Raw genomic sequence first — 24,137 nt, forward strand, 5'->3', positions numbered from 1 at the left:
ATAAATCAAGAGACAAAGTGCTCGCGCATCCCATGACCTCCCTACCGGCAAGAAAGAGGAGAAACAGGCGTGAGCAAGCAGTGCTGGTTGGCGTAGAGAGAGAAGTACCCGGCACTCAGCACAGGCCGGAAGTCGGGGTAGGGGGCCGCGCCAGCTTCAGGCGTCACTTCTCACGCGACTTTTTGCGGGAAACATGGCGGCACTGAGCGGTGTCCGCTGGCTGACCCGAGTGAGCGCCCGGGACATGTGGGGCAGGGGCGGGCGAGGGAGCGGAGACTTTGTCCCAGGGTTTCCTAAACAGGGCAAAGTCGGCTGTAGTGTTCGGGGTCTGGATGTCTGATATCTGACCTTACAGGCTTGTGTGTCCCTGTTGTAGGCGTTGGTCTCCACCGGGAACCCTGGGGCATGGAGAGGTCTGAGTACCTCGGCCGCGGCGCACGCTGCATCGCGGAGCCAGGTATGCACGAATCTGGCTGGGGTCTCGCTCACGACCCAGCCCCTTCCTCGCTGCTCCCTCCCCTGGCTTTTCTCCATCCTTCCCGGGTCTCCCCACTTCCCTACTCCCAGGATCCCTTCTCCCGCCCCAGCTTTATCTTTGCTTCTCCCCTCTTCCCCCAATTAAGGCCGAGGACGTGAGGGTGGAGGGCTCCTTTCCCGTGACTATGCTTCCGGGAGACGGTGTGGGACCTGAGCTGATGCACGCCGTCAAGGAGGTGTTCAAGGTGAGTGGCCTCGGGAATCAGACAGTAGAGGACAGTAGTGGGTTGGAAAGGACTTGGCCTTGACTGTGATGTTTTGGGAACCTGTCTCTGAAGGCTGCCGCTGTCCCAGTGGAGTTCCAGGAGCACCACCTGAGTGAGGTGCAGAATATGGCATCTGAGGAGAAGCTGGAGCAGGTGCTGAGTTCCATGAAGGAGAACAAAGTGGCCATCATTGGTATGTGTGCCCTCTTGCCACTTGTCCATGTGCCATTTAAAATCAAATGATCAAATGTTTATTAAGCCCTTCTCCCCACATGGTATGCAATTATATTAACTCTTCAGGGCAACCACCACTGGTATTTGGACATTTGTTCTTTCCCATTGGGAACCCAGGAGTTGAGAGATCATGTCAGCTGTCTATGCAGAAAAGTTCCAGGGCTTCTGAGTCTGTCCTGAGGCTACATCAACTGTCATCAAATCTTGTTCATTGCATTTCTGGAATACCGCTTCTAGCTGCCCCTTCTCTTCTCTTCTCTTTCTTTTCATTTGTTTTCTTTCCCTCCCTCCCTCCCTCTTTTCTTCCCTTCCCTTCCTCTCTTCCCTTCTTCCTCTCTCGCCCTCTCCCTCTCTCCCCCTCTCTCTTCTCTCTCTCTTTTTTTTTTTTTGAGACAGAGTCTCACTCTGTTGCCCAGGCTGGAGTGCAGTGGTGTGATCTCTGCTCACTGCAAGCTCCCCTTCCCCAGTTCAAGCGATTCTCCTGCCTCAGCCTCCTGAGTAGCTGGGACTACAGGTGTGCATCACCACACCCAGCTGATTTTTGTATTTGTTTTGTTTTGTTTTGTTTAAGACAGAGTCTTGCTCTGTCACCCAGGCTGGAGTGCAATGTCGCCATTTTGGCTCACTGCAACCTCCGCCTCCCGGGTTCAAGTGATTCTCCTGCCTCAGCCTCCTGAGTAGCTGACTGGTATTACAGGAGTGTGCCACCACGCCTGGCTAATTTTTGTATTTTTAGTAGAGACAGGGTTTCACCATGTTGGTTGGGCTGGTCTCGAACTCCTGACCTTGTGATCTGCTTGCCTTGGCCTCCCAAAGTGCTGGGATTACAAGCATGAGCCACCATGCCCAGGCTAATTTTTGAATTTTTAGTAGAGGCAGGGTTTTACCATGTTGGCCAGGCAGGTCTCGAACTCTTGACCTCAAGTGATCCACCTACCTCGGCATTCCAAAGTGCTGGGATTATAGGCATGAGCTACCCTGCCTAGCTGCCCCTTTTCTTTTGTCTTCCATGCTTTAATCTCCTCATTTGAATTTTTTGGCTTCTAGTTCTGCCCCTACAGTTCATCTTCCATATCTCTTTTCTTGGAAAGAACAGCCTGACTTTTCCAGGTCACCCTTACCATAGGAAAGTCAGTACTTTATAAGTTGGCCCTTAACTTTTCTGCCTTAGTTCCACAACTCTTGTTCTGTGCTTCAATCACACTAGATTGTGTGTTAGATTCCAAATATGTACTACCTGACTTATACTGTTCCCTGTACCCAGAATGTTCTTTCTTTGAAGCTACCTGTTAAGAGTCCTTCTCACTCATTCACTGTATTAGTTTCCCATAGTTGCCATAACACACTACCATGAACCTGGTGGCTTTTCATAACAGAAATGTATTCTCTCACCGTACTGGAGGCCATAAGTCTGAAATTAAGGTGTTGGCAGGGCCCTGCTCCCTCTGAAGGTTTAGGGGAGAATCCTTTCTTGCCTCTTCTGGTGGCTCCTGCTGTTTTTTGATTTGTAGATGCATCACTCCAGTATCTGTCTGTGGTTTTCTTCCTTCTCTATCTCTGTATCATTTTTCTCCTTAAATATTTATCACTGGATTTAGGGCCAACCCTCATCCAGGACGATTTTTTCTCAAGATCCTTAACTCAGTTACATCTACAAAGCCTCTTTTCCCAAATAAGGTCACATATATAGGTTCTGGGGCTCAGGGCATGGACAGTCATTTTCGGGGATCACTGTTGAGCCCATTGTGCTCACATAACTTAAAGCGTGACTGAAGTGCTAACTCTTCTGTGCTATATCCTGATATTACTGGAGAGGATTTCCTCTTTGTGTTGCTATGCAAGTTTCCCATGGTATTTATCATGTCTTTCATATTATCTGTCTTTCCCAGTGTATCGTTTGCTTCTCGAGAGCAGGAGTTGTATGGTTTTAGTTGCTATCCTTATTGCCTGACATATAATTGACATTCATCAGTAGTTGTTGGATTAAAAAATGTCAAATAAGGAGAAGACACAGAAACATCTAAAAGATCACAGATCTGCTAGCATTGTTTTTCAACTTGTTATTAAACCCAGGCTCTTTTTTGAGAAATAGAAAAAATCCATTCTCCATTTTGAAGTTTCAGCCTAAATTAAATATGTTGACTAAAAATAAAGCATTAAGGCTGGGGCGGGCAGATCACTTGAGGTCAGGAGTTCGAGACCAGCCTGGCCAATATGGTGAGACCCTGCCTTTACTAAAAATACAAAAAGTTAGCCAGGTGTGGTGGCACATGCCTGTAATCCCAGCTACTGAGGAGGCTGAGGCAGGAGAATTGCTTGAACCTGGGAGGTGGAGGTTGCAGTAAGCCCAGATAGCGCCACTGCACTCTAGGCAAGAGAGTGAGACCCTGTCTCTCTCTCCCCCACTCTTCTCTCTCTCACACACACACACACACACACAGAGCAATAGATGAAATGTTTCTGGTTGTAACCACATTATTCTCTTTTGTCCCTTGCCCCCAGTAACAATTTAAAAGTTACTGATTTGGGAGTAGGAGATGGGAGTCTGGGTTACATTATGTTCCTAAGGGGGTTAGACACTGGTCTGGGTTCCCTTGGGCTTGGCCAGTGCCTGACATTCCTTTTCCCACTTTGTTTACACAGGAAAGATTCATACCCCGATGGAGTATAAGGGGGAGCTAGCCTCCTATGATATGCGGCTGAGGTAGGTGGTCTGGGTGGGGCGAATGGTCGAGGTGTCAGGGCACCAGGAGCGGAGCTGATGGCCCTGCCCACCCTCAGGCGTAAGTTGGACTTATTTGCCAACGTAGTCCATGTGAAGTCACTTCCTGGGTATATGACTCGGCACAACAATCTAGACCTGGTGATCATTCGAGAGCAGACGGAAGGGGAGTACAGCTCTCTGGAACATGAGGTGAGGCCCCAGAAACTGGGGGAGGGCAAGGATGAAGGTGGGAGAGAGGTGGAGCTCCTTGTTTCCCTTCCCAGTGTCACCTAGCTGCTGCTGTCTTCTTACCCAGAGTGCAAGGGGTGTGATTGAGTGTTTGAAGATTGTCACACGAGCCAAGTCTCAGCGGATTGCAAAGTTCGCCTTTGACTATGCCACCAAGAAGGGGCGGAGCAAGGTCACTGCTGTCCACAAGGCCAACATCATGTGAGGGACATGGCTTTGTGTAGGATGGGTTCCTGGGAAGGTAGCCCCTGTACTTTCTTGGCTGAATCTGTCCCCTTTGGCCCATGGACAGGAAACTTGGGGATGGATTGTTCCTGCAGTGCTGCGAGGAAGTTGCTGAACTGTACCCCAAAATCAAATTTGAGACAATGATCATAGACAACTGCTGCATGCAGGTGAGGCCTCCCCACATCTCCGCTCATAGGGCGGAGGAGGAGAGTGGGGAGTGGAATTTAATTCATGCCTACATCTCTCATCCTCTAGTTGGTGCAGAATCCTTACCAGTTTGATGTGCTCGTGATGCCCAATCTCTATGGGAACATTATTGACAATCTGGCTGCTGGCCTGGTTGGGGGAGCTGGTGTGGTCCCTGGTGAGAGCTATAGTGCAGAATATGCAGTCTTTGAGACGGTGAGTGAGGCTGCTTTCTCTCTCGGCCCTTACTACGTGCCCTTTCTCTGACCTCAAGTCTGCCATTTCTCCCCCATCCCAGTGTCTCCATTTCCTAAGTGATCTTGGCCTGTTCTTCCCCCACGCTGCCCACCATGCCTCTTTTCAATGACCCTGGCCTGACCTTCCCCTCCCATAATGTCCTTTTCCAACCTAAGCCTCTGCGTACCCCTCCTGCCTCCTCCCAGTGTCTAGCCTGCCCCTCTTTCCACAGGGTGCCCGGCACCCATTTGCCCAGGCAGTGGGCAGGAATATAGCCAATCCCACAGCCATGCTGCTGTCGGCTTCCAACATGTTGCGGCATCTCAAGTAGGTCACGGGAGGCTGTGGGCAGAGGCTGGGTGTTGTGAGGAGGAGCCCGGTGGGGAAATTAGTGGGAGGTGTCTCGGGGGAGTCACAGTTTCTTCCTGTCCATATCCACAGTCTCGAGTATCACTCCAACATGATTGCAGATGCAGTGAAGAAGGTGATCAAAGTTGGCAAGGTGAGTTTAGAAGAGTAGTGCTGGCTTCAGGGTTTAGAGTAATTCTGGGGTCAGCACCTTGGCACTACTCTCTGGGGAACCTGAATGGGGGTCTCCTTTTCCCCCAGGTTCCCAGAACATCTGCTCCCTGACATCCCTGCATCCCTCTCAGGGCTGTTCTTCACTTCCCTTCTCTTGGCTGTTTCATCCTCTTGATCTCTTTTGCCTCTTAGATCCCATCTGCTGTTCCCTCTTTCCTGCTTCATCCACTGCCCTTTTCATGGGCCATCTGAATGCAGAACTTGCAGCTCTCCTTGGGGGTGGAACAGCAAGGGATACAGGCAGGCTGAAGCATCAGCTTCACCTTCACACCCATCTCCTTTCCGCTGCGATTCTTTCCTTCCACCTGGTCTTGTCTCTGTTTCTTCCAAGGAAGGTAGCCACATCGCACCTCTGATCTGCATTTCCCATCATCTTTGCCTGCTCAGCCTTCTGTCTTGCTCTGGCTGCAGCACAGCTAATAGTGGCTTAAGAGGAGTGGGCAGGTCTATGTGCTTCCCAACCTGGCTCCTCCTTCCATTCCTGTGCATTGCCTCTTTTTTCTGGCTGTCACGCATTCTTGGATTCCATTTCCTCAATCACATTGCCCTACCTCCCTTCATGGGCTGTCTTTTCTCCCTCCCCACGGCTGTTGCCGGTGGCTGTAGGTGCGGACTCGAGACATGGGCGGCTACAGCACCACAACCGACTTCATCAAGTCTGTCATCGGTCACCTGCACCCCCATGGGAGCTAGAGCCCTTTATTTCTTCCAACCTTGCAAGGACCACACTCCCCATACCCTTCAGTGCAGTGCACCAGGGAAGAGACCTTGTGCCTCTAGGCAGTGGACCATGGTCACCTTGCTGGGTAGAGCCTAGGTTGTCCTTGGGCTGGCTTCCTTAGGGGAGACTGTTGGGTGGCAATGGGGATTGTTAGGATGGAACCCAGGCCACATGATGATGATGATTCTCCCCCACAGGTTCGAACCTCTGACATGGGTGGCTATGCTACTTGCCATGACTTCACTGAGGCTGTCATTGCTGCCTTGCCCCACCCATAGGCCCTGTCCATACTCATGTAAGGTGTCCAATAAAGAATATGAACCAACTTTTGTGAATTTGTTTTTATTGGGGAACAGGGCACAGGGTGAAAGATGTCACTTTGGGCTATGGTATGTCCCACCTCCCAGAGAATGTCCGTTTGCATTCTAATCTTCCTGGGATGCTTTATGGAACTTTTTCTTCTTCTTGGAGCTGCTCTTGCCAGCTGCCTCTTCAGGCCCACTGCTGACTGGCTCCTCTTTGGAGAATTTCCTCTTTTTCTTGGAGCCACTTCTGTGGCCTGCCTCTTCGGGGTCATTAACTGTTTCCTCCTTGGGTGAAGACTTCTTCCTCTTGGGAAGACTGGTGCTGCCAGCGGTCTCTTCAAGATCACTACTCATCAACTCCTCCTTGGAAAAAGATTTCTTTTTCTTGGGTTTGGAGAAAGAGATAGATGGGTCTTCCATTCCATTCTCCTGAGGAACCTCCTGAGGCTTTTGCTTTTTCTTCTTTTTGGGTTTTTCACTCGTCTCCTAAAGGGAAGGACAGGGGAACAGGCTGTGAGAACAGTGCCATCACACACACCCCCATTACACCTTCAGCAATTAAGTAGCCAAAGCAGGGAAAACTGTAGTTATTAACATTGCCCAGTGTTTCTGGGATAGTTTAATTGTGTGGGTATTAACTTTAGAAATCCATCCCAAAGGCTGTCCCAAATTAGAAGGAAAACGTAATGAGAAATTACCTCAGCCCATAAAAAAAAAAACTAAAGAAACACCCACCATGCTGGTCACAACAGAACCCTCATGCCAAGTTCCAGACAGGGCCCTGAAACACTGTTTAAGAAACTGGGTGCTAAATGAAAATCTCAGGGAGAATGATTGTAGCTTAGCACATTGGGGACCTCCCTGCCCCCATCCCCACTGTGAAACACTACCACCTCCGGACACATGTCTGAGAATAAGCAGAGCAGGAATTTACACTACCCCAGGTTGAGGACTCCTGGGAAGCAGCCGAGGACAGAAAACACATGCCCAGGGAACAGGTGTGAGCTATAACCAGCTCTCTGGGCTCTTGAGCAAGTTCAGCACCTATATCCTTCCTATAGAATCAAGAGGTAGTTTTAGACGTTTCAGTCCAAAAGCCTGGACTCAAGACCATGGCTTGATGCAGCATATCCTTTATTCTGCTGTTGAAAATCCTACAATCTAGGATCTCTGCCAGGGCCATGCTGCCTACTGACCTCACACTCCTCTGGAGTACTACTGCTGTTTTCTGAAGATGCGAGGGCAAGTGCAGCCAGCCGTTTCTTTTCCTTCTTTAAGCGTTTCTTCTCCTGTTTCTCCAGCTTCCTAGTAATCTCAGCAGCCGCTTCCTCTGCCTGGTCAACGAAAAGTGCTAAAAGGGCCTGAAGACCTCTGGTGCTCTGAGGACTCCTTTCTGGCATTATTGGATCAGGCTCATTAAATCAGTTTTTTTTGCCTCCACTCTACAAGGTCAGGCTCAGACAGTTCATCACCTCCAACAGCTAGCTATGCCTCTCCACACCCAGCAAAGCCCAACTAACCTGAACCATTGCTTCCTTCATGACATCCAGATTCTTTCGTGGTATCTCTCCAGTCTCATAGAAGGACAGTCGCTCTTCAACTTGTTCTCGAAGCTTCTCCCCAAATACACTTGTGGGCACCTCTGGATGTGTGTGAATAACAAAACCTGTCAGCCCAAAGAGAAAAACTACCCCTACCCTGTGTTCCCTTTGCCATCAGCTTCACTCAGACCCAGCGTCTCAACACTCACTAGGTGAACTGCTGTTGACGAAAAATATTGCCATCATTGTGGAAGCTATGGTTGTGAGCCTCCCCACCCACCCAGCCAGCCAGTCCCTTCTCACAACTGCCAGGCCCCCACCCATACCAGAGAAGCAATCGATTCGTGAGGCAATACTGCATTTGTTTGCCAGGTATCGGGAGATGCGGCCTTTGTTCTTGGCAGCTGCTCGGCCAATGAAGGTGGAGTGGAAAATGAGTCCATATTTTGGTGTGTTACCCCTTGTCTTCAGGGCTCTGAGAGAATATTCAGTGGAGAGTTTAAGATCAGAAATTTCAACCCCATTAGCCAAGGCAGCTCAGCTCCTCCCCTCCTCTCACCCCCAAGTCCTGAGTGAGCCTCAGGCCAGATTGGATCTCTACCCCAATGCATGCCAACCCATAGCTCCCAGAGGCAGAGGGAAGGCATCCGATGTCGCTGACCTGGAGACTTGGTCCCTTTGCTGGGCCCTGGGAATCACTCAGACACCAGGACTGGCCATCACCCCCATAGCAGAGGCCTGTATAGGTCAGGGAGCCCTGGTCAGCCATCACCGTGATCCCCCAACAAGCAGTGGGCACCAGAAGTGGCACCTGATTGTGGGCAGGTGCCCTCACTGGTACCTGAACAGGGCCTTTTCAGCCCCAAGGATCTGCACTGTGGATGCTGGATACTTGGCCAGGTTGGTGAGGCTGCCAGCATGTGCGATGAGACGTGCACCTACCTGGAGAGAGTCAAGGAAGTAGTCAGAGGAACGAACTGCTGACCTGCCAGTTGCATGACAGCCGGGTTCCCCACCTCCCCATCAAGCACAACTAGGGAAGACATAGTGGGTCAGGAAATACAGCAGTGCAGGTGCACATGGCAACAGTCCTTATTCTCCCATTTTTGTGTCCCGTGACGCACCGCTTCCCCAATTAGGGCTGACAGGCTGGGGGCTACTTGGCTCATCTTGGAGCGCAGGTAAGTGTGTAGGCTCTGGCGGTACTCAGATAAAGACACGACACGACTGGAGAAGCTCTCGATGTTTATCAAGTCAATGGCAGATATGTCCATGCCTAGGAAAAACCAAGTGTGAACACAGGAGGCCAGATATTCAGAGCCCCATACCTTTTGCAGGCTGCCAGGCTCTGCACTGACCCATGGAGGACCGTGAGGCATCCAGAATAGCCTTAGCCTTGGCCCCATCCATTGTCAGCTCCTCCAACTTCTCCAGCTTTTCCTCATTCAGTTCCCTTCGGTTTCCAATAAACTGGGCAAGACGGCAGTATGTGGCATTGTCATTGATGATCTTCACCAGCTCCGGAAAGTGATACCCATACCACTCCCTGCAAAGAGCCACAGTCACTCCCTGGCCCAGCTGCTTCATCAAAAACCATAGAGCTACAAATCTTCATTCCATTCTGTGTTCCCCCATTCACAATACAGACCAGGCACAGGGCCTGAGCTGAGGTGTATATAGGGTAGGTTTACTCTACCTCCTCGTTCTATACAGTCAGTGTAAGAACACAGCCTGTGGTAAGCATCAGGAGGCCTAGACCCAGCCCCAGTCCACATGGTTCTACCCACAAGATGGTCAGTCCTCATCAAGACTCAAAATTAGCTAAACTACAGACCAAAGGCTCCAATATTATGGGTGGCCCCTGCACTTTACCTGACACGCATAGAGAAGGTATTGATGTCCTTATCCAGCTGGTCCAGGAGGCTAATGGACTGGATGATCATATTGTCCACTCGGTTCACATTAAACTTAACTTTGGCACGGGAATAGCTGTGTCCCAGCCCCAGCTGTGCTTTACAAGCTGACAGATCAGTCAGACCCTTCACCAGATTGTGGAAGTGCAGACGAACTCCTAAGAAGAGGGCAGGATGGTGAGCAACAAGGGGGTCTGAGCTAGCTCCCGCACCCATGGGCACCAGCCAAGTCCGAAGCCTTCCCAGAAGTCACAAGCACCCACGTTTCCAGAACCTCCTCCCCCAAAATGTCAAGGATAACAGGAATATAACAGATGATGGTCTCACCTCGCAGGATCTCAGCTATGACGCCTCCAGTCTGGCAGTTGTACCCTAACTCTTCCTGTATTGCAGCACCAATCTTGGGATCCCCAACTCCCAAGAGTACTTTCTTCTTTTTGGATGGCAGGTGGGTCTCCAAGAGCAGGCGGAGGTCCTCATGAACAACCCCTCAGAGAAAAGAACACAGTTCCCACTCACAGGCTGAAGGATGATCAATTCTAACATCTCCTCAGCTGATTACCCTGCTTCCACCGAGCATGCTGGGATGGCATGCCTAGACCCCTCCCCATCAGGCATTGCTCAGAGACACGGAGACATCAGTGACTGCACTCAGGGGATTGACAGATTTGATTCGCAAGTCATCACTGCAAAGCCTGGCCCAGCCATGGGAAAAATTGCACTCAGGTCTGATAGCACAAGCGTGCAATAAATCATAGCTTGTAACACACCCTTGAGTATTTAGTAGAATTTGCTTTCTGGAACCAAACCTTTTTTTCTTAGCCTGTGTTTATCCAACTGCCCTTTCCAAGCAAATAGAAAGCAGAGAACCAGACACCTGATTGTGTTTAGGCAAAAACTCAGGCACAAGTAGGTGTTAAGCCAACCCCCTTTAAGAAACCCCCTTTGTCGAGCCGGGCACGGTGGCTCGCGCCTGTAATCTCAGCACTTTGGGAGGCCGAGGCGGGGGATCACGAGGTCAGGAGATCCAGACCATCCTGGCCAACATGGTGAAACCCCGTTCTCTACTAAAAACACAAAATTAGCCGGGTGTGGTGGTTGGCACACGCCTGTAATCCCTGATTACTCGGGACGTTGAGGCAGAAGAATCGCTTGAACCAGGGAGGCGGAGGTTGCAGGAAGCCCAGATCGTGCCACTGCACTCCAGCCTGGAGGACAGAGACTCCATCTCAAAAAATAAATAAAAAATTTGTCACTACAGTGCCCACAAGGAATCGTAACACACATCCCACATCGTCTGCTTTCAACAGTTTGGTCTATCACAGTTCCCAGATCTTGAGCTCTGTGAAGACAATTATTTCAGATTACACAGTTATGTCTCAAATACTGCCTCACACCTATCAGACTCACAGCCGGCCAAGGACGGCAAATACTATCACAAGCTGCCCAAGAGGATACCGGAAGGAACATCTCCCTGTGATATTTGGTGGTGGCCGACTCACCTTCAGACACGGCGTTGGCATTTTCCAAGGCAACCTGGGACGAGGCAAAGGGACAAAAGGCCACCAGACGAACGATGTTGTGGAATTTGCCCAGGTTGAGCACGGATTCCTCCACCTAGCGGGGAGAGAAAGAGGCTGAGTGGTTTCCTTCCCTCCCTCCTGCCTCTGCGGCGCAGTAAAGCAGCGGTTCTCAGCCTTGGAAGCTCTTAAAATATGCTGACAGCTGCGCCCCACAACCCAGCTTCTGCTTTAATCGTTCCGGCACGGAGTCCTGGAGGCTTATTTCTAACTGCTAGAGCGATTCTACCCATGAGTCAAGGTAAAGACCCCCGGATCTAGAGCTTTCCAGGCCCGCCCCCCGCCCCGAACCTCTCGGCGGGCCACGTGGGAGCGCGCGGTGCATGCTGGGACCTGCGCGGTGAGGGTCTGCGGGGCCGCCCGAGGAGCCCATGGATCTCACCCACCTGCGGCTGCAGCAGACTGATCTCCTCCACTTCCTTCAGTGCCAGCAGCGCGTAGCCGACCGCGTGCTCAAATAGCACGTGCAACAGCACCTGGAACGGGAGCCGCGGCGCGAGCTTCAGCGCAACCTCCGCGTCTGCCGGAACCCGCTCCCAGAGCAGGCGCAAGCCCAGGCCCAGGCCCAGGCTCTGTCTGAGGCCCGAACCCAGACTGAAGCCCCCACCTTCGCGTCGCCCGCGCCCCACAACCACTCCTCACCATGGCGCCTGCTCCCGGGTTCGGCTCGCAATGCAGCTAGCGCGCTCCGGCGCGCGGAACCAGGCTCCAGAGGCCACGCCCCCGCCCCGCAGACCAATCGGAGGCCGGGGACGACACCATCTCCCGGCCTTTAGAGGGGCCGCCGGGGGTGGTATCGCCCGGAGCGCGGGCTGGGTGGCGCCGAGAGCGGGCGAGCAGGCCTTCTCTGGCCTCTGCAGCTGCGTGGGCGGGCGCGGTTGCCGGGGACGCGCGGCCCCGGATCGGGCCTTGCAGGCGGCGAAAAGACATGGGTAGGACGTTTCGGTGTAATAGTCCGGTTCCAGATGTTCTTGTCATATAAGTTGCGGGCAGCAGAGATGAGTGAAGTCGGGGTGGGAGGCTCCGCGAGGGGTGCGGCGTCCATCCCAGAGACCGCTGCCTAGCCGGCTGCCCACTGCGCCCGTGGCCTCGGGCCCCAGACTCTGCGCCCCAAGTCCCCGGGACCCATCCGTTCCCGTCCCCTACTCGGGGACGAGCCTCCCCGGCGCTGGGTGGGCCGCGCATCCTTTCCTCCCACCCCGAACGGGAGCGTTTCCTTGTGCGCTTTGGCGCAGACCCTGCTGGGAACGTGGCTTGCGCAGCTTTCTTCGTACTACTAATTTTATTTATTATTTTTTAAAATGACGGTGTCAGGCAGGTGACGTGCGAAAGAAAGACGCTCCAACGTCCTCCTAGGCCAGTTTCTTGTTGCTGTGCTGCACGGGACCCAGCTTCTTTTTCTGGCCACGTGTTGCTCCTCCGCTTGAGCGGCCCTGAATTCTGGGCACCGGTGAGCGCCAAGTGAATCGGAGCTGCTTCCCTGTCCTCGAGGGCGTCTTTTGGGCTCTCAGGCGACTATTTAGAAATGAGTTTTGCTTTAATAATTAATATTAACGTTAAAATCCAAAACCTAGTTATACTTAAGTAGCATATCACCTAATATATTTTAAAGAGTCATTCGAAGGGGATTTTTTAAAATGCTGTATAGCTATAAACTGCATTTATACATTTAATTGTTATTTTGTTAATCGATTGAGTTACTTGACAAAATGCAAGTACATAGTTCACTGAGAAATCTAATATGTCCAGCCTAAAAAATATGGCCGGTAAATCTTATTCACATAATTTCAATTTAGTTTACAGATGTGGTTGAATTCTGTTACACATGTCGACTTACGAGTCTGAATCGTTATTCCATTTAACATTTTAAAATGGAATTGCAAAATTAATCCATACATTAGCATGTTGAATTATTTTAACCGTCATCAATACATAAAATTAGACGATTCCAAAATGTAATGGAAAATATTAATGCTAAGACTTCAATTTACTTCGTTATTTCTGTCCTTAATCCTGAATCTTCCTGGGGTTACAGGTGCTTATCCACTAAACCAGGGGCTTTCAAGCAAGAAGTCAGAATGCATTAATGGACAGCATTTTTAAAAAGTAGGATTGGGTGGGCTATAATCCAGCACTTTAGGAGGCCGAGGCAGGCGGATCACTTGCGGTCAGGAGTTTGAGACCAGCCTGGCCAACATGGTGAAACCCCGTCTCTACCAAAAAATAAAAAAATTAGCGGGATGTGGTGGCGCATGCCTGTAATCCCAGCTACTCGGGAGGCTGAGGAAGGAGAATCGCTTGAACCCGGGAGGCAGAGGTTGCAGTGAGCTGGGATCCTGCCACTGAACTCCAGCCTGGGCAACAGAGCAAGGCTCTGTCACCTAAAAAAAAGAAAAAAAGAAAAAGGATTAAAGCTAGTGGAAATAAGAGTATGTTGCATAGAGTAAGGTGCTGTTCATTGTAAAACTTTTGTCTCTGCTCTACATACATATATAGAAAAATGTACACAAATATTTTTCATATATACACATATATGTATCTATATAAACACTTTTTTTGTGTTAAGTCAGAATATAAAAAACCTGAGAGTCAATCAGTGAGCCAAAAGGTAACCAGTCATACTCTGGAAAAATTTGGGTCCTCTGGTTACAAAGGAGCTGCCATGAAGTAGTTTGCTGACTTAAAGAGATGGCTGAAGAAAAGTGCTTCTGCTGGTGAGATAACCAATGCTTGTGATCAGATAGGGATGTGGTATGAATACTGAAAGGATTCCTTTGGTTTTCTCATCTCCATCCCTTGAATAAAATATCTCACCCATACTTGTAATCTGACTCCAGTGGGATAACACAGGACTCCTGTTATCCTTGATACTGTTGTCCAGTTATCCAGTGGGCATCTCTGCAACCTGTGGTGGAATAGACCATCTTTGCCTTCCCCTTGGACTGTTTGCTGGGTACACTGCTCCTGTCTAGGCTCAGGTCTTCATCACCAAAGTAAACTTTTTACAAAACCTTTGGTTTCCCCTTCAAGGCACTTTCTACTGCCAGAATGATCTTCTAAGGTAGAATATCCAGTCAGGTGCTATTTGTGGGTGCTCACAGTGGCAGCAAAGTGTCACCTATGGTAGTTTCCAAAAATGGCCAAGATAGACGTGTGGGTGAAGCCATCCTGTTGTCCCAGCCCTTGTCACCATCTGAGTGCAGGCATGTAAGACCCCAAACAAGACCAGCAGAACTATCTGCATCCTGTCTACCCTGATTGTGACACGTAGTACATTGTGGTTTGAAGCCACTAAATGTAGGGGTGATTTGTTAAGCAGCAGTAAATTTGAATCAGCTCACCTGGGTTCAAGCCCCAGCTCTGCCAGTACTTACAATGTGATCTTAATCACTGAATCTTCCTGAGCTTTCATTTCCTTTGCAGAATGAAGGTTGGGGTTTCGTTTAACAAACATTTATTGAAGATCACTGGTGGGCCAGGTGTGACAATGGTATGGTACCTGGCATGTAGTGGGAGCTCAAAAAATATTAGTGGTCTTTCATTTTGCTCTTTTGTCCTTTAATCAGTAAATAGCACAACAAAATGTATTACCTGTTTTCAGTTGAGTCTTAGTTCTCTGCAATTATCACCTTGCATAGAAGCTACCAAAACCTCATTTTTAGAATTTTTTGGGACAGGGTATCCTGTAGCCCAGGCTGGAATGCAGTGGCACGATCTTTGCTTGTTGCAGCCTTGATTTCCTGGGCTCAAGTGATCATCCTGCCTCAGCCTCCCAAGTAGCTGGGACTACAGGCGTACACCCCCATGCCAGACTAATTTTTTTGTAGAGAGAGGATTTCGCCATGTTGCCCAGGCTAATGTCAAACTCCTGGGCTTGAGCTATCTGCCTCCTTGGCCTCCCCAAATGCTGGGTTATAGGTGTGAGCCACCACGCCTGGCCTATACATCTCTTTTTTTTTTTTCCGAGACGGAGTCTCACTCTGTCTCCCAGGCTGGAGTGCAGTGGCGCAATCTCGGCTCACTGCAAGCTCCACCTCCCGGGTTCACGTCATTCTCCTGCCTCAGCTTCCTGAGTAGCTGGGACTACAGGCGCCCGCCACCACACCTGGCTAATTTTTGTTGTATTTTTAGTAGAGATGGGGTTTCACCATGTTAGCCAGGATGGTCTTGATCTCCTGACCTTGTGATCTACCCACCTCGGCTTCCCGAAGTGCTGGAATTACAGGTGTGAGCCACCATGCTGGCCACATCTCTTTTTAACACTCCTGCTTACCCTGATTCATTTCTGATACTTCATCCATTAACTGACAGAGGTAGACACATAATCTCCAAACACAGTTTAGCTTCACACAGTGAAACAGTTACATAATTCCGTTTTGCAACTTCAGTGGCAGTAGATGGACACTACTGTCACTGATTAAATGTTCTTGGAAACTGGAAAATTCGCTCAATGTGTAAATTTGCCAGTTTTTGAAATCTCAGTCTTTTCTGCGATCATCAGTACAACAGTCTTGTTAAGAGTTGTCTTTCTGGCCGGGCGCGGTGGCTCAAGCCTGTAATCCCAGCACTTTGGGAGGCCGAGACGGGTGGATCACGAGGTCAGGAGATCGAGACCATCCTGGCTAACACAGGTGAAACCCCGTCTCTACTAAAAAAATACAAAAAACTAGCCGGGCAAGGTGGCGGGCGCCTGTAGTCCCAGCTACTCGGGAGGCTGAGGCAGGAGAATGGCGTAAACCCGGGAGGCGGAGCTTGCAGTGAGCTGAGATCCGGCCACTGCACTCCAGCCTGGGCGACAGAGCGAGACTCTGTCTCAAAAAAAAAAAAAAGTTGTCTTTCTTCTTTGGCTCTTTTCAAAGTGGCAGAAGTGTCCTGATCCAGACCCCAAGAGAGTATTCTTGGATCTCAGGCAAGAAAGAATTCAGGGTGAGTCTATAGAGTAAAGAGAAGGCAAGTTTATTAAGAAAGTAGAGGAATAAAAGAATGGCTACTCCATAGACAGCAGCCCCGAGGGCTGCTGGTTGACCATATTTATGGTTATTTCTTGATGATATGCTGAACAAGGGGTGGATTATTCATGCCTCCCCTATTTACACCAGATAGGGTAACTTCCTGACGTTGCCATGGCATTTGTAAACTTTTATGGGGCTGACGGGAGTGTAGCAGTAAGGACGACCAGGTCTCTCATCGCCATCTTGGTTTTGGTGGGTTTGGCCGGTTTCTTTACTGAAACGTGTTTTATCAGCAAGGTCTTTATGATCTGTATCTTGTGCTGACCTGTCTCTTCCTGTGACTTAGAATGCCTAAAGTGTCTGGGAATGCAGCCCAGTAGGTCTCAGTCTCATTTTACCCAGCCCCTATTCAAGATGGAGTTGCTCTGGTTCAAACGCCTGTGATAATGAACACATTCTCATAGCCTAGATTCAGGGAAAAGGGGACGATGTCTCAAGTCTTTGTGCTCAGGCTCTAGTCCTATGTCCTGGGAGCCATTAATCTCTGCTGTAACCTGGCTGCTTTTGGGCTGGCCCCTTAGGCCTGTGACTCTGTCCCGTGAGATACACTGCCCAGCCAATTGCTCAAAATCTCTGCAGGTCTCTAGTGGTTCCATGCTGTTTGGCATCCGTGGATTCTCTCACTGAGGCATGCATGACCTTTGAGATTACCTGCCTGCCGCATAATGGGGACTAGACTCATTAAGAGTGGGGACTTGATCCTAGCTCTTGCCTCACCAATGCTGTGCTGGGTTTCCTGTGCTGTACTGACCACCACATTGGGTTGAGTGTGGGACTTCTTTTTTTTTTTTTCTTTTTTTTTTTGAGACAGAGTCTTGCTCTGTTGCCCAGGCTGCAGTGCGATGGCGCCATCCTGGCTCACTACAACCTCCGCCTCCTGGGTTCTGGTGATCCTCCTGCCTCAGCCTCCTGAATAGCTGGGATTACAGGCCTCTACCACTGCGCCTGGCTAATTTTTGTATTTTTAGTAGAGACGGGGTTTTGCCATATTGGCCAGGCTGATTTCAAACTCCTGACCTCAGGTGATCTGCCCACCTTGGCCTCCCAAAGTGCTGGGATTACAGGCGTGAGCCACCGTGCCTGGCCAGACCTCTATTTTAAAAAATTTTTATTTTGCTGTTATTTTATTTTATTTTTGAGTCGCCCAGGCTGGAGTGCAGTGGCGTGATACTGGTTCACTGCAACTTCCACCTTCTGAGTTCAGGTGATTCTTCTGCCTCAGCCTCCCAAGTAGCTGAAATTACAGGTGTATGCTAACACCCCCAGCTAATTTTTTTTTTTTTTTTGAGATGGAGTTTTCCTCTTGTTACCCAAGCTGGAGTGCAATGGTGCAATCTTGGCTCACTGCAGCCTCCGCCTCCCAGGTTCAAGCGATTCTTCTGCCGCAGCCTCCCGAGTAGCTGGGATTACAGTCTTGCACCACCATGCCCGGCTAATTTTGTATTTTTAGTAGAGACAAGTTTCCTCCATGTTGGTCAAGCTGGTCTTGAACTCCCACTCTCAGGTGATCCACCTGCCTTGGCCTCCCAAAGTGCTGTGATTACAGGCATGAGCCACTGGGCTAATTTTTGTATTTTTAGTAGAGATGGGGTTTCACTATGTTGGCCAGGCTGGTCTCAAACTCCTGACCCCAAGTGATCTACCCGCCGTGGCCTCCCAAAGTGTTGGGATTACAGGCATGAGCCACTGTGCCCAGTCAAGTGTGGGACCTCTATAGCAGGGGCCGGCGAACTATCAGCCATGGGCCAAATCTGGCCTGTGGCTTGTTTGGTAGTGCCAATTAGCAAAAACCGATTTTTACATTTTTAAAGGGTTGTTAAAAAAAAAAAAAAAAAAAAAAAGCCGGGCACAGTGGCTCACACCTGTAATCCCAGCACTTTGGGAGACTGAGGTGGGCAGATCATGAGCTCAGGAGCTCGAGACCAGCCTGACCAACATGGTGAAACCCACTCTCTACTAAAACTACAAAAATCAGCCAGGCGTGGTGGTGCATGCCTGTAATCCCAGCTACTCAGGAGGCTGAGGCAGGAGAATAACTTGAACCCGGGAGGTGGAGGTTGCAGTGAGCCGAGATCACGCCACTGCACTCCAGCCTGGGTGACAGAGAGAGGCTCTGTCTCAATTAAAAAAAAAAAAAAAAAATGAAGACACAGAGACTAACAAAATCCAAAATACTATTTGGATTTGATCCTTTAAAGAAAAAGATTGCTGGTCCGGGTTCTTGAGGCATGGAGCTTCATCTGTGCCATGGTCAGGGGAGCAGGAAGACAGGAAGAAACAGATATGGTACTTGTAGACGTGAAAAACACGCTTAAATTAAAAAGAAATGCAAATGACTCATTAGCAAATTAGGCGCAGCCGAAGACAGTTTAGTGAACTGGAAGAGAGAGCCAAATAATTTATCTCGAATGCAACACGGAGCAATTGGGGTCTCACTCTGTCACCCAGGTTGGAGTGTAGTGGAGCCAGGATAGCTCACTACAGCCTCTAACTTCTGGGCTCGAGCAATCCTCCCGTGTCAGACTCCCGAAAGTGCTGGGACTGCAGGCGTGAGCCAGGTATCTTTTTAAATGATGGGGTACAGTAGTAAAAGTTCTGTCAAGTTCCTGCTATTATGGAGTTTATGTTCTGGTGACTTCAGACAGTCACATCAGTATGTAGTGCATCAGGAGTCCACAGTGTAGGGAATGTTGTGCTGTCTCAAAGAGGCCTTCAGTGAAGAGGGGACATTTGAGCAGAGATCTTAAGGGAGCAAGGGAGGAGCTTAAGGCGCAAGGGTGGAGATCTGGGAGGGTAAAGAGAACAATGGTAATATGGTCGAGTATCCCTAATCTGAAAATCTGACATCCAAAATGCTCTAAAATCTGAAACTTTTTTTTTTTTTTGACACAGAGTCTTGCTCTGTCGCCCAGGCTGGAGTGCAGTGGTGCCATTTTGGCTCATGCAAGCTCTGACCTCAGGTGATCCACTCGCCTTGGCCTCCCAAAGTGCTGGGATTACAGGTGTGAGCCACAGTGCCCGTCCCTAAAATCTGAAACTTTCTGAGGGCTGACATGCTCAAAGGAAATGTTTGTTGGAACTTCTCAGATTTTGGTTTTTCTTTATTTTTTATTTATTTTTTTGAAACAGGATCTCACTCTGTCACCCAGGCTGAAGTGCAGTGGTGCAATCACAGCTCACTACAGCCTTGACCTCCTGGGCTCAGGCGATCCTCCCACCTCAGCCTCCCGAGTAGCTGAAACTACAGACATGTACCACCATGCCTGGCTAATTTTTTGTGTAGACACAGGGTTTTGCCATGTTGTCCCGGCTGGTCTTGAACTGTTGAGTTCAAGTGATTTTCCTGCCTTGGTCTCCCAAGGTGGTGGGATTACAGATGTGAGCCACTGTTCCTGGTTTATGTTTTAAAAATTTCTTATTTTTAATTTTTGTGGGTACATAGTACGTGTATATATTTATGGAGTACATGAGATATTTTGATACCAGCTTGCAATTTGTAATAATCACGTCAGGGTAACTGAGGTATCTGTCACCTCAAGCATCTATCCTTTGTGTTACAGACAATTCAATTATACTGTTAGTTATTTTAAATTGTACAATTAAATTATTGTTGACTGTAGTCACCCTGTTGTGCTATCTAGATCTTATTCATCTAACTATTTTTGGACCTATGGAGTATCCCCACTTTTCCCACTGTACTACCCTTCCTAGCCTCTGATAACAATCATTCCACTCTCTATCTCCATCAGTTCAATTGTTTTAATTTTAGCTCCCATAAATAAGTAAGAACATGTGAAGTTTGTCTTTCTGTGCCTGGCTTATTTCACTTAATGACCTCCAGTTCCATCCTTGTCTTTGCAAAGGACAGGATCTTATTTCTTTATTTTTATTTTTTGAGATGGAGTCTCACTCTGTTGCCCAGGCTGGAGTGCGGTGGCGCGATCTTGGCTCACTGCAACCTCTACCTCCCGAGTTCAAGTGATTCTTCTGCCTCAACCTCCTGGGTAGCTGGGACTACAGGTGGGCGCCACCACACCTGGCTAATTTTTGTCTTTTCAGTAGAGACAGGATTTCACCATATTGGCCAGGCTGATCTCGAACTCCTGACCTTGTGATACCCCTGCCTCAGCCTCTTGATGTGCTGGGATTACAGGTGTGAGCCACCATGCCTGGCCAACAGGATTTTTTTATTTTTTTATTTTTGAGACGGTGTTTCGCTCTTGTCACCCAGGCTGGAGTACAATGGTGTGATCTCAGCTCACTGCAACCTCCACCTCCTGGGTTCATGTGATTCTCCTGCCTCAGCCTCTGGAGTAGCTGGGATTACAGGTGTGTGCCACCACGCCCAGCTAATTTTTGTATTATTAGTAGAGACGGGGTTTTACCGTGTTGGCCAGGCTGGTCTCAAACTCCTGACCTCAGGTGATCCTCCTGCCTCGGCCTCTCAAAGTATTGGGATTACAGGCGTGAACCACTGCACCCGGCCAGGATCTTATTTTTTATGGCTGAATAGTACTCCATTTTGTATACATACCACATTTTCTTTATGGATTGATTCTGTCGATGGACACTTAGGTTGCTTCCAAATCCTGGCTATTGTGAACAGAGCTGCAATAAACATGGGAGTGCAGATATCTTTTCCATATGCTGATTTCCTTTCTTTTGGGTAAATACCCAATAGCGGGATTCTTGGATCATATGGTGGTCCTATTTTTAGTTTTTCAGGAACCTCCAAACTGTTCTCCATACTGTACTAATTTACATTCCTGTCAGCAGTATGTGAGCGTTCCCTTTTCTCCACGTCCTCGCCAGCATTTGTTAGTGCCTGTCTTTTGGATTAAAGCTGTTTTAGCTGGGGTAGGCTAATATCTCATTGTCGTTTTGATTTGCATTTCTCTGATGATCAATGATGTTGAACACCTTTTCATATACCTGTGCCATTTGTATGTCTTTTTCTTTTTTTTTTTAAATGGAGCCTCCCTCTGTCGCCCAGGCTGGAGTGCAGTGGTGCCAACTTGGCTCACTGCACTCCCGCCTCCCGGGTTCAAGCGATTCTCCTGCTTCAGCCTCCCGAGTAACTGGGACTACAGGCGTGTGCCATCAGGCCCAGCTAATTTTTGTATTTTTTTTTTTTTTTTTTTCTGAGACAGAGTCTTGGTTTGTCACCCAGGCTGGAGTGCAATGGTGCCATCTTGGCTCACTGCAGCCTCCACCTCCCGGGTTCAGCCTCCTGAGTAGCTGGAATTACAGGCACCGGCACCACACCGGCTAATTTTTGTATTTTTAGTAGATACAGGGTTTCACTGTGTTGGCCAGGCTAGTCTCAAACTCCTGACCTCGTGATCTGCCCACCTCAGCCTCTCAAAGTGCTGGGATTATAGATGTGAGCCACCGCTCCTGGCTGATTTTTGTATTTTTAGTAGAGATGGGTAGGGTTCACCATGTTGGCCAGCCTGGTCTCAAACTCCTGACCTCAGGTGATCTGCCTGCCTTGGCCTCCTAAAGTGATGGGATTACAGGCATGAGCCACTGCACCCAGATCTTTTGCCTATTTTTTAATTGGATTATTATGTTTTTTCCTTAAAAAGTTGTTTGAGCTCCTTATGTGTTCTAGATTTTGGATTTTTGAATTAGGGATGCTCAAACTGGTAAGTATTATGCAAATATTCTAAAATCTGAAAAAAGAATTCGAAATCCAAAACACTTCTGGTTCCAGGCATTTTGGATAAGGGATACTCAACCTGTACTAACCCGTGACCTCTGACTTCAGAGACTTTGCAATCCTAGGAGACTGAATATAATCAGGTGCTAAGATGCAGTTGTATGCAAGCTGAACGGAAGACAATTTGGCCCAGTGTTCCTGAGGTAGACTTCATAGCAAGAAGGGATTTAGGTATTCATAGAAGAGTGTGTAGGTCATTTAGAGATGGAGGATGGAAAGATGGTGGAAGTAAAAGCCAGAAACAAGAGAAGAACCTGCTAGAGGTGTAAAATGCAACCTGGTCAGTAGTTGGACAAAAGACTGAAGGATCTAGAATGTAAGAAATCTTGAATGAAAGTCAGGATGAGTGGTTTGGGTCTGATAAGACTCTTGCTTTTCCATTAAGCAGTGTTTGGAGATTAATTTGGAGGGAATATGCAGGACAAATTGCCCACAGGGCTCCCACTGAGCAAATGTCCTGTGGGGACAGCAGGGCTGAGTGGGAGCCGTGAGTTTCCCAGATGTGCTCCAGGTTCCACCTTAAAGCCAGGTGGCACATGGGGCCTATTTCTTTTTCTCTGTCCATAAGACTATTCGCCCATTGGGAAGAACCATACAGTATATCATCTAACCTTTTTCATTTAGATCAGCCTATAGCTAGCTATGTCATTTTGGTGTACATTAGCCCAGGGTTTTTACTCTGGCAACACTGATGGGGACCTATGGAAGTGGAATGTGCTATTTAAATTTCAGTGCCAGGCCATGCACGATGGCTCACGCCTGTAATCCCAACACTTTAGGAGGCCGAGGTGGGTGGATCACTTGAGGTCAGGAGTTCGAGACCAGCCTAGCCAACATGGTGACACCGCATCTCTACTAAAAATATAAAAATTAACCAGGCATGGTGGTGGGTGCCTGTAATCCCAGCTACTTGGGAGGCTGAGGCAGGAAAATCGCTTGAACCTGGAAGTTGGAGGCTGCAGTGAGCTGAGATCACTCCACTGCACTCCAACCTAGGTGACAGCGAGATTCCATCTCAAAAATTAATTAATTAATTAATTAATTCAGTGCCTTGGGAGAGCTTTGGGAAAGGAAATTGCATGAAACTACCACAGGAGGGTGGCACTTTATACTCATTTTGTGAGTGAGAAAATGCACATATAAAATTTAAAAGGCTTTCTAGCAATTCCTGGGCTCTTTTCTCAAAAGTGGAAAGAAACCCTGCAACATTCTTTGACAGTGAGTTACATGTATACGCAACGTTTCTTTATAAAGACACGGAAGAATGGAAGGCACCTTGGGAAGGTGGTTTAGCCTAGCATTCCTTGTCTTTTTTGGCAATGATGACGTGGCAGTTTCTGCAGCGTGGCCGTTGATTAGGATTATAGGGCACAGGGTGGTGTTGTGTTTATCCCCCGAGCCTGAGGATGTTAGATCTTATCCATGCCTGTGATGATAGCTGTTATTTATTGAGTACTTAGCATAATGCTTGGTACGTTACAGTCTTACCTCCATCAACTTGTTGAATCTTCACAGACAGATTTGGAGTTTGGTTTTATATGGCCCATTTTCCAGACACAGTTCAGTGATAGAGTTTTCTGTATCCTCTATATACCTCATCTACCCCAACTATGACCTTGGGCCTTTCTTCATGTTTTTCAAACTACTACTACATTGAAAGATAACGTATCTGGCACAACACTGCAGACAGTTGTCTTTAATAGCAATCCTCACACTCTAAAAACAAACCTGCTTAGAAGATTTGATGGTACTCACACACCTGGTGATTTTGCCATTGAAAATTATACTTCAGTTTTTATTCCCTAGGAATCAAAAGGGATACAGTTCCTATCTTAGTTTTGTTTATTTTGGTTTTGAGACAAGGTCCCTCACTCTGTCACCTAGTCTGTAGTGCAGTGGTGTTGTCTTGGCTCACTGCAACCTCTGCCTCCTGGGCTCAAGCGATCCTTCCCGTCTCAGCCTTCTGAGTAGTTGGGACTACAGGCATGCACTGGCTAATTTTTGTATTTTTTGTAGAAATGGGATATCACTGTGTTGCCCAGGCTTGTCTCGAACTCCTAGGCTCAAGCGATCCACCTGCCTCAGCCTCCAAAATGCTGGGGTTACAGGCGTGAGCCACCATGCCTGTCCCCTATCCTTAGTTTTAAAGGCATCTCTTGAAAACAGCATATAGGATTTTA

At 48.6% G+C, this 24,137-nt stretch overlaps 2 protein-coding genes and 5 non-coding genes across 10 annotated transcripts; 1 reads left to right on the top strand and 6 right to left on the bottom strand.

The window, feature by feature from the left end:
* The first annotated feature begins 89 nt into the window (after positions 1 to 89).
* Positions 90 to 6,210, top strand: IDH3B (isocitrate dehydrogenase (NAD(+)) 3 non-catalytic subunit beta). 4 transcript variants are annotated; one of them, XR_749663.2, is made up of 13 exons: positions 90 to 229; positions 377 to 457; positions 624 to 722; positions 816 to 936; positions 3,621 to 3,681; positions 3,759 to 3,891; positions 3,998 to 4,131; positions 4,223 to 4,325; positions 4,414 to 4,560; positions 4,814 to 4,908; positions 5,023 to 5,083; positions 5,770 to 5,969; positions 6,082 to 6,210. XR_749663.2 is itself a non-coding variant. In XM_010379004.2 (12 exons), exons 1-12 carry the CDS (start codon positions 194 to 196, stop codon positions 5,854 to 5,856), a joined length of 1,158 nt encoding a protein of 385 aa, XP_010377306.1. In that variant the 5' UTR covers positions 90 to 193; the 3' UTR covers positions 5,857 to 6,209. The 4 variants fall into 4 exon arrangements, 3 of the variants coding, with proteins under 3 accessions (XP_010377306.1, XP_010377307.1, XP_010377308.1); XM_010379004.2 differs by having other exon boundaries at positions 5,770 to 6,209; XM_010379005.2 differs by lacking the exon at positions 5,770 to 5,969 and having other exon boundaries at positions 6,082 to 6,209.
* On the bottom strand, positions 6,211 to 12,405 carry NOP56 (NOP56 ribonucleoprotein). Its single transcript, XM_010379009.2, has 12 exons — positions 11,866 to 12,405; positions 11,610 to 11,699; positions 11,146 to 11,260; positions 9,971 to 10,132; positions 9,603 to 9,801; positions 9,089 to 9,276; positions 8,855 to 9,006; positions 8,572 to 8,672; positions 8,057 to 8,205; positions 7,710 to 7,831; positions 7,386 to 7,523; positions 6,211 to 6,675 (listed from the first exon to the last, which is right to left on the bottom strand). Exons 1-12 carry the CDS (start codon positions 11,866 to 11,868, stop codon positions 6,310 to 6,312), a joined length of 1,785 nt encoding a protein of 594 aa, XP_010377311.1. The 5' UTR covers positions 11,869 to 12,405; the 3' UTR covers positions 6,211 to 6,309.
* Positions 7,594 to 7,666, bottom strand: LOC115893043. The gene has a single exon (XR_004052999.1). It is a non-coding gene; the product is annotated as a small nucleolar RNA SNORD57 (small nucleolar RNA).
* LOC115893044 lies at positions 7,911 to 7,981 on the bottom strand. Its single transcript, XR_004053000.1, has one exon. It is a non-coding gene; the product is annotated as a small nucleolar RNA SNORD56 (small nucleolar RNA).
* LOC115893069 lies at positions 8,424 to 8,509 on the bottom strand. Its single transcript, XR_004053025.1, has one exon. It is a non-coding gene; the product is annotated as a small nucleolar RNA SNORD86 (small nucleolar RNA).
* Positions 9,352 to 9,483, bottom strand: LOC115893056. Its single transcript, XR_004053012.1, has one exon. It is a non-coding gene; the product is annotated as a small nucleolar RNA SNORA51 (small nucleolar RNA).
* Positions 10,261 to 10,335, bottom strand: LOC115893072. Its single transcript, XR_004053028.1, has one exon. It is a non-coding gene; the product is annotated as a small nucleolar RNA SNORD110 (small nucleolar RNA).
* Positions 12,406 to 24,137: the final 11,732 nt, after the last annotated feature.

This window comes from Rhinopithecus roxellana, chromosome 13 (genome assembly GCF_007565055.1).
Source record: "Rhinopithecus roxellana isolate Shanxi Qingling chromosome 13, ASM756505v1, whole genome shotgun sequence".
NCBI classification, from domain to species: Eukaryota; Metazoa; Chordata; class Mammalia; order Primates; family Cercopithecidae; genus Rhinopithecus; species Rhinopithecus roxellana.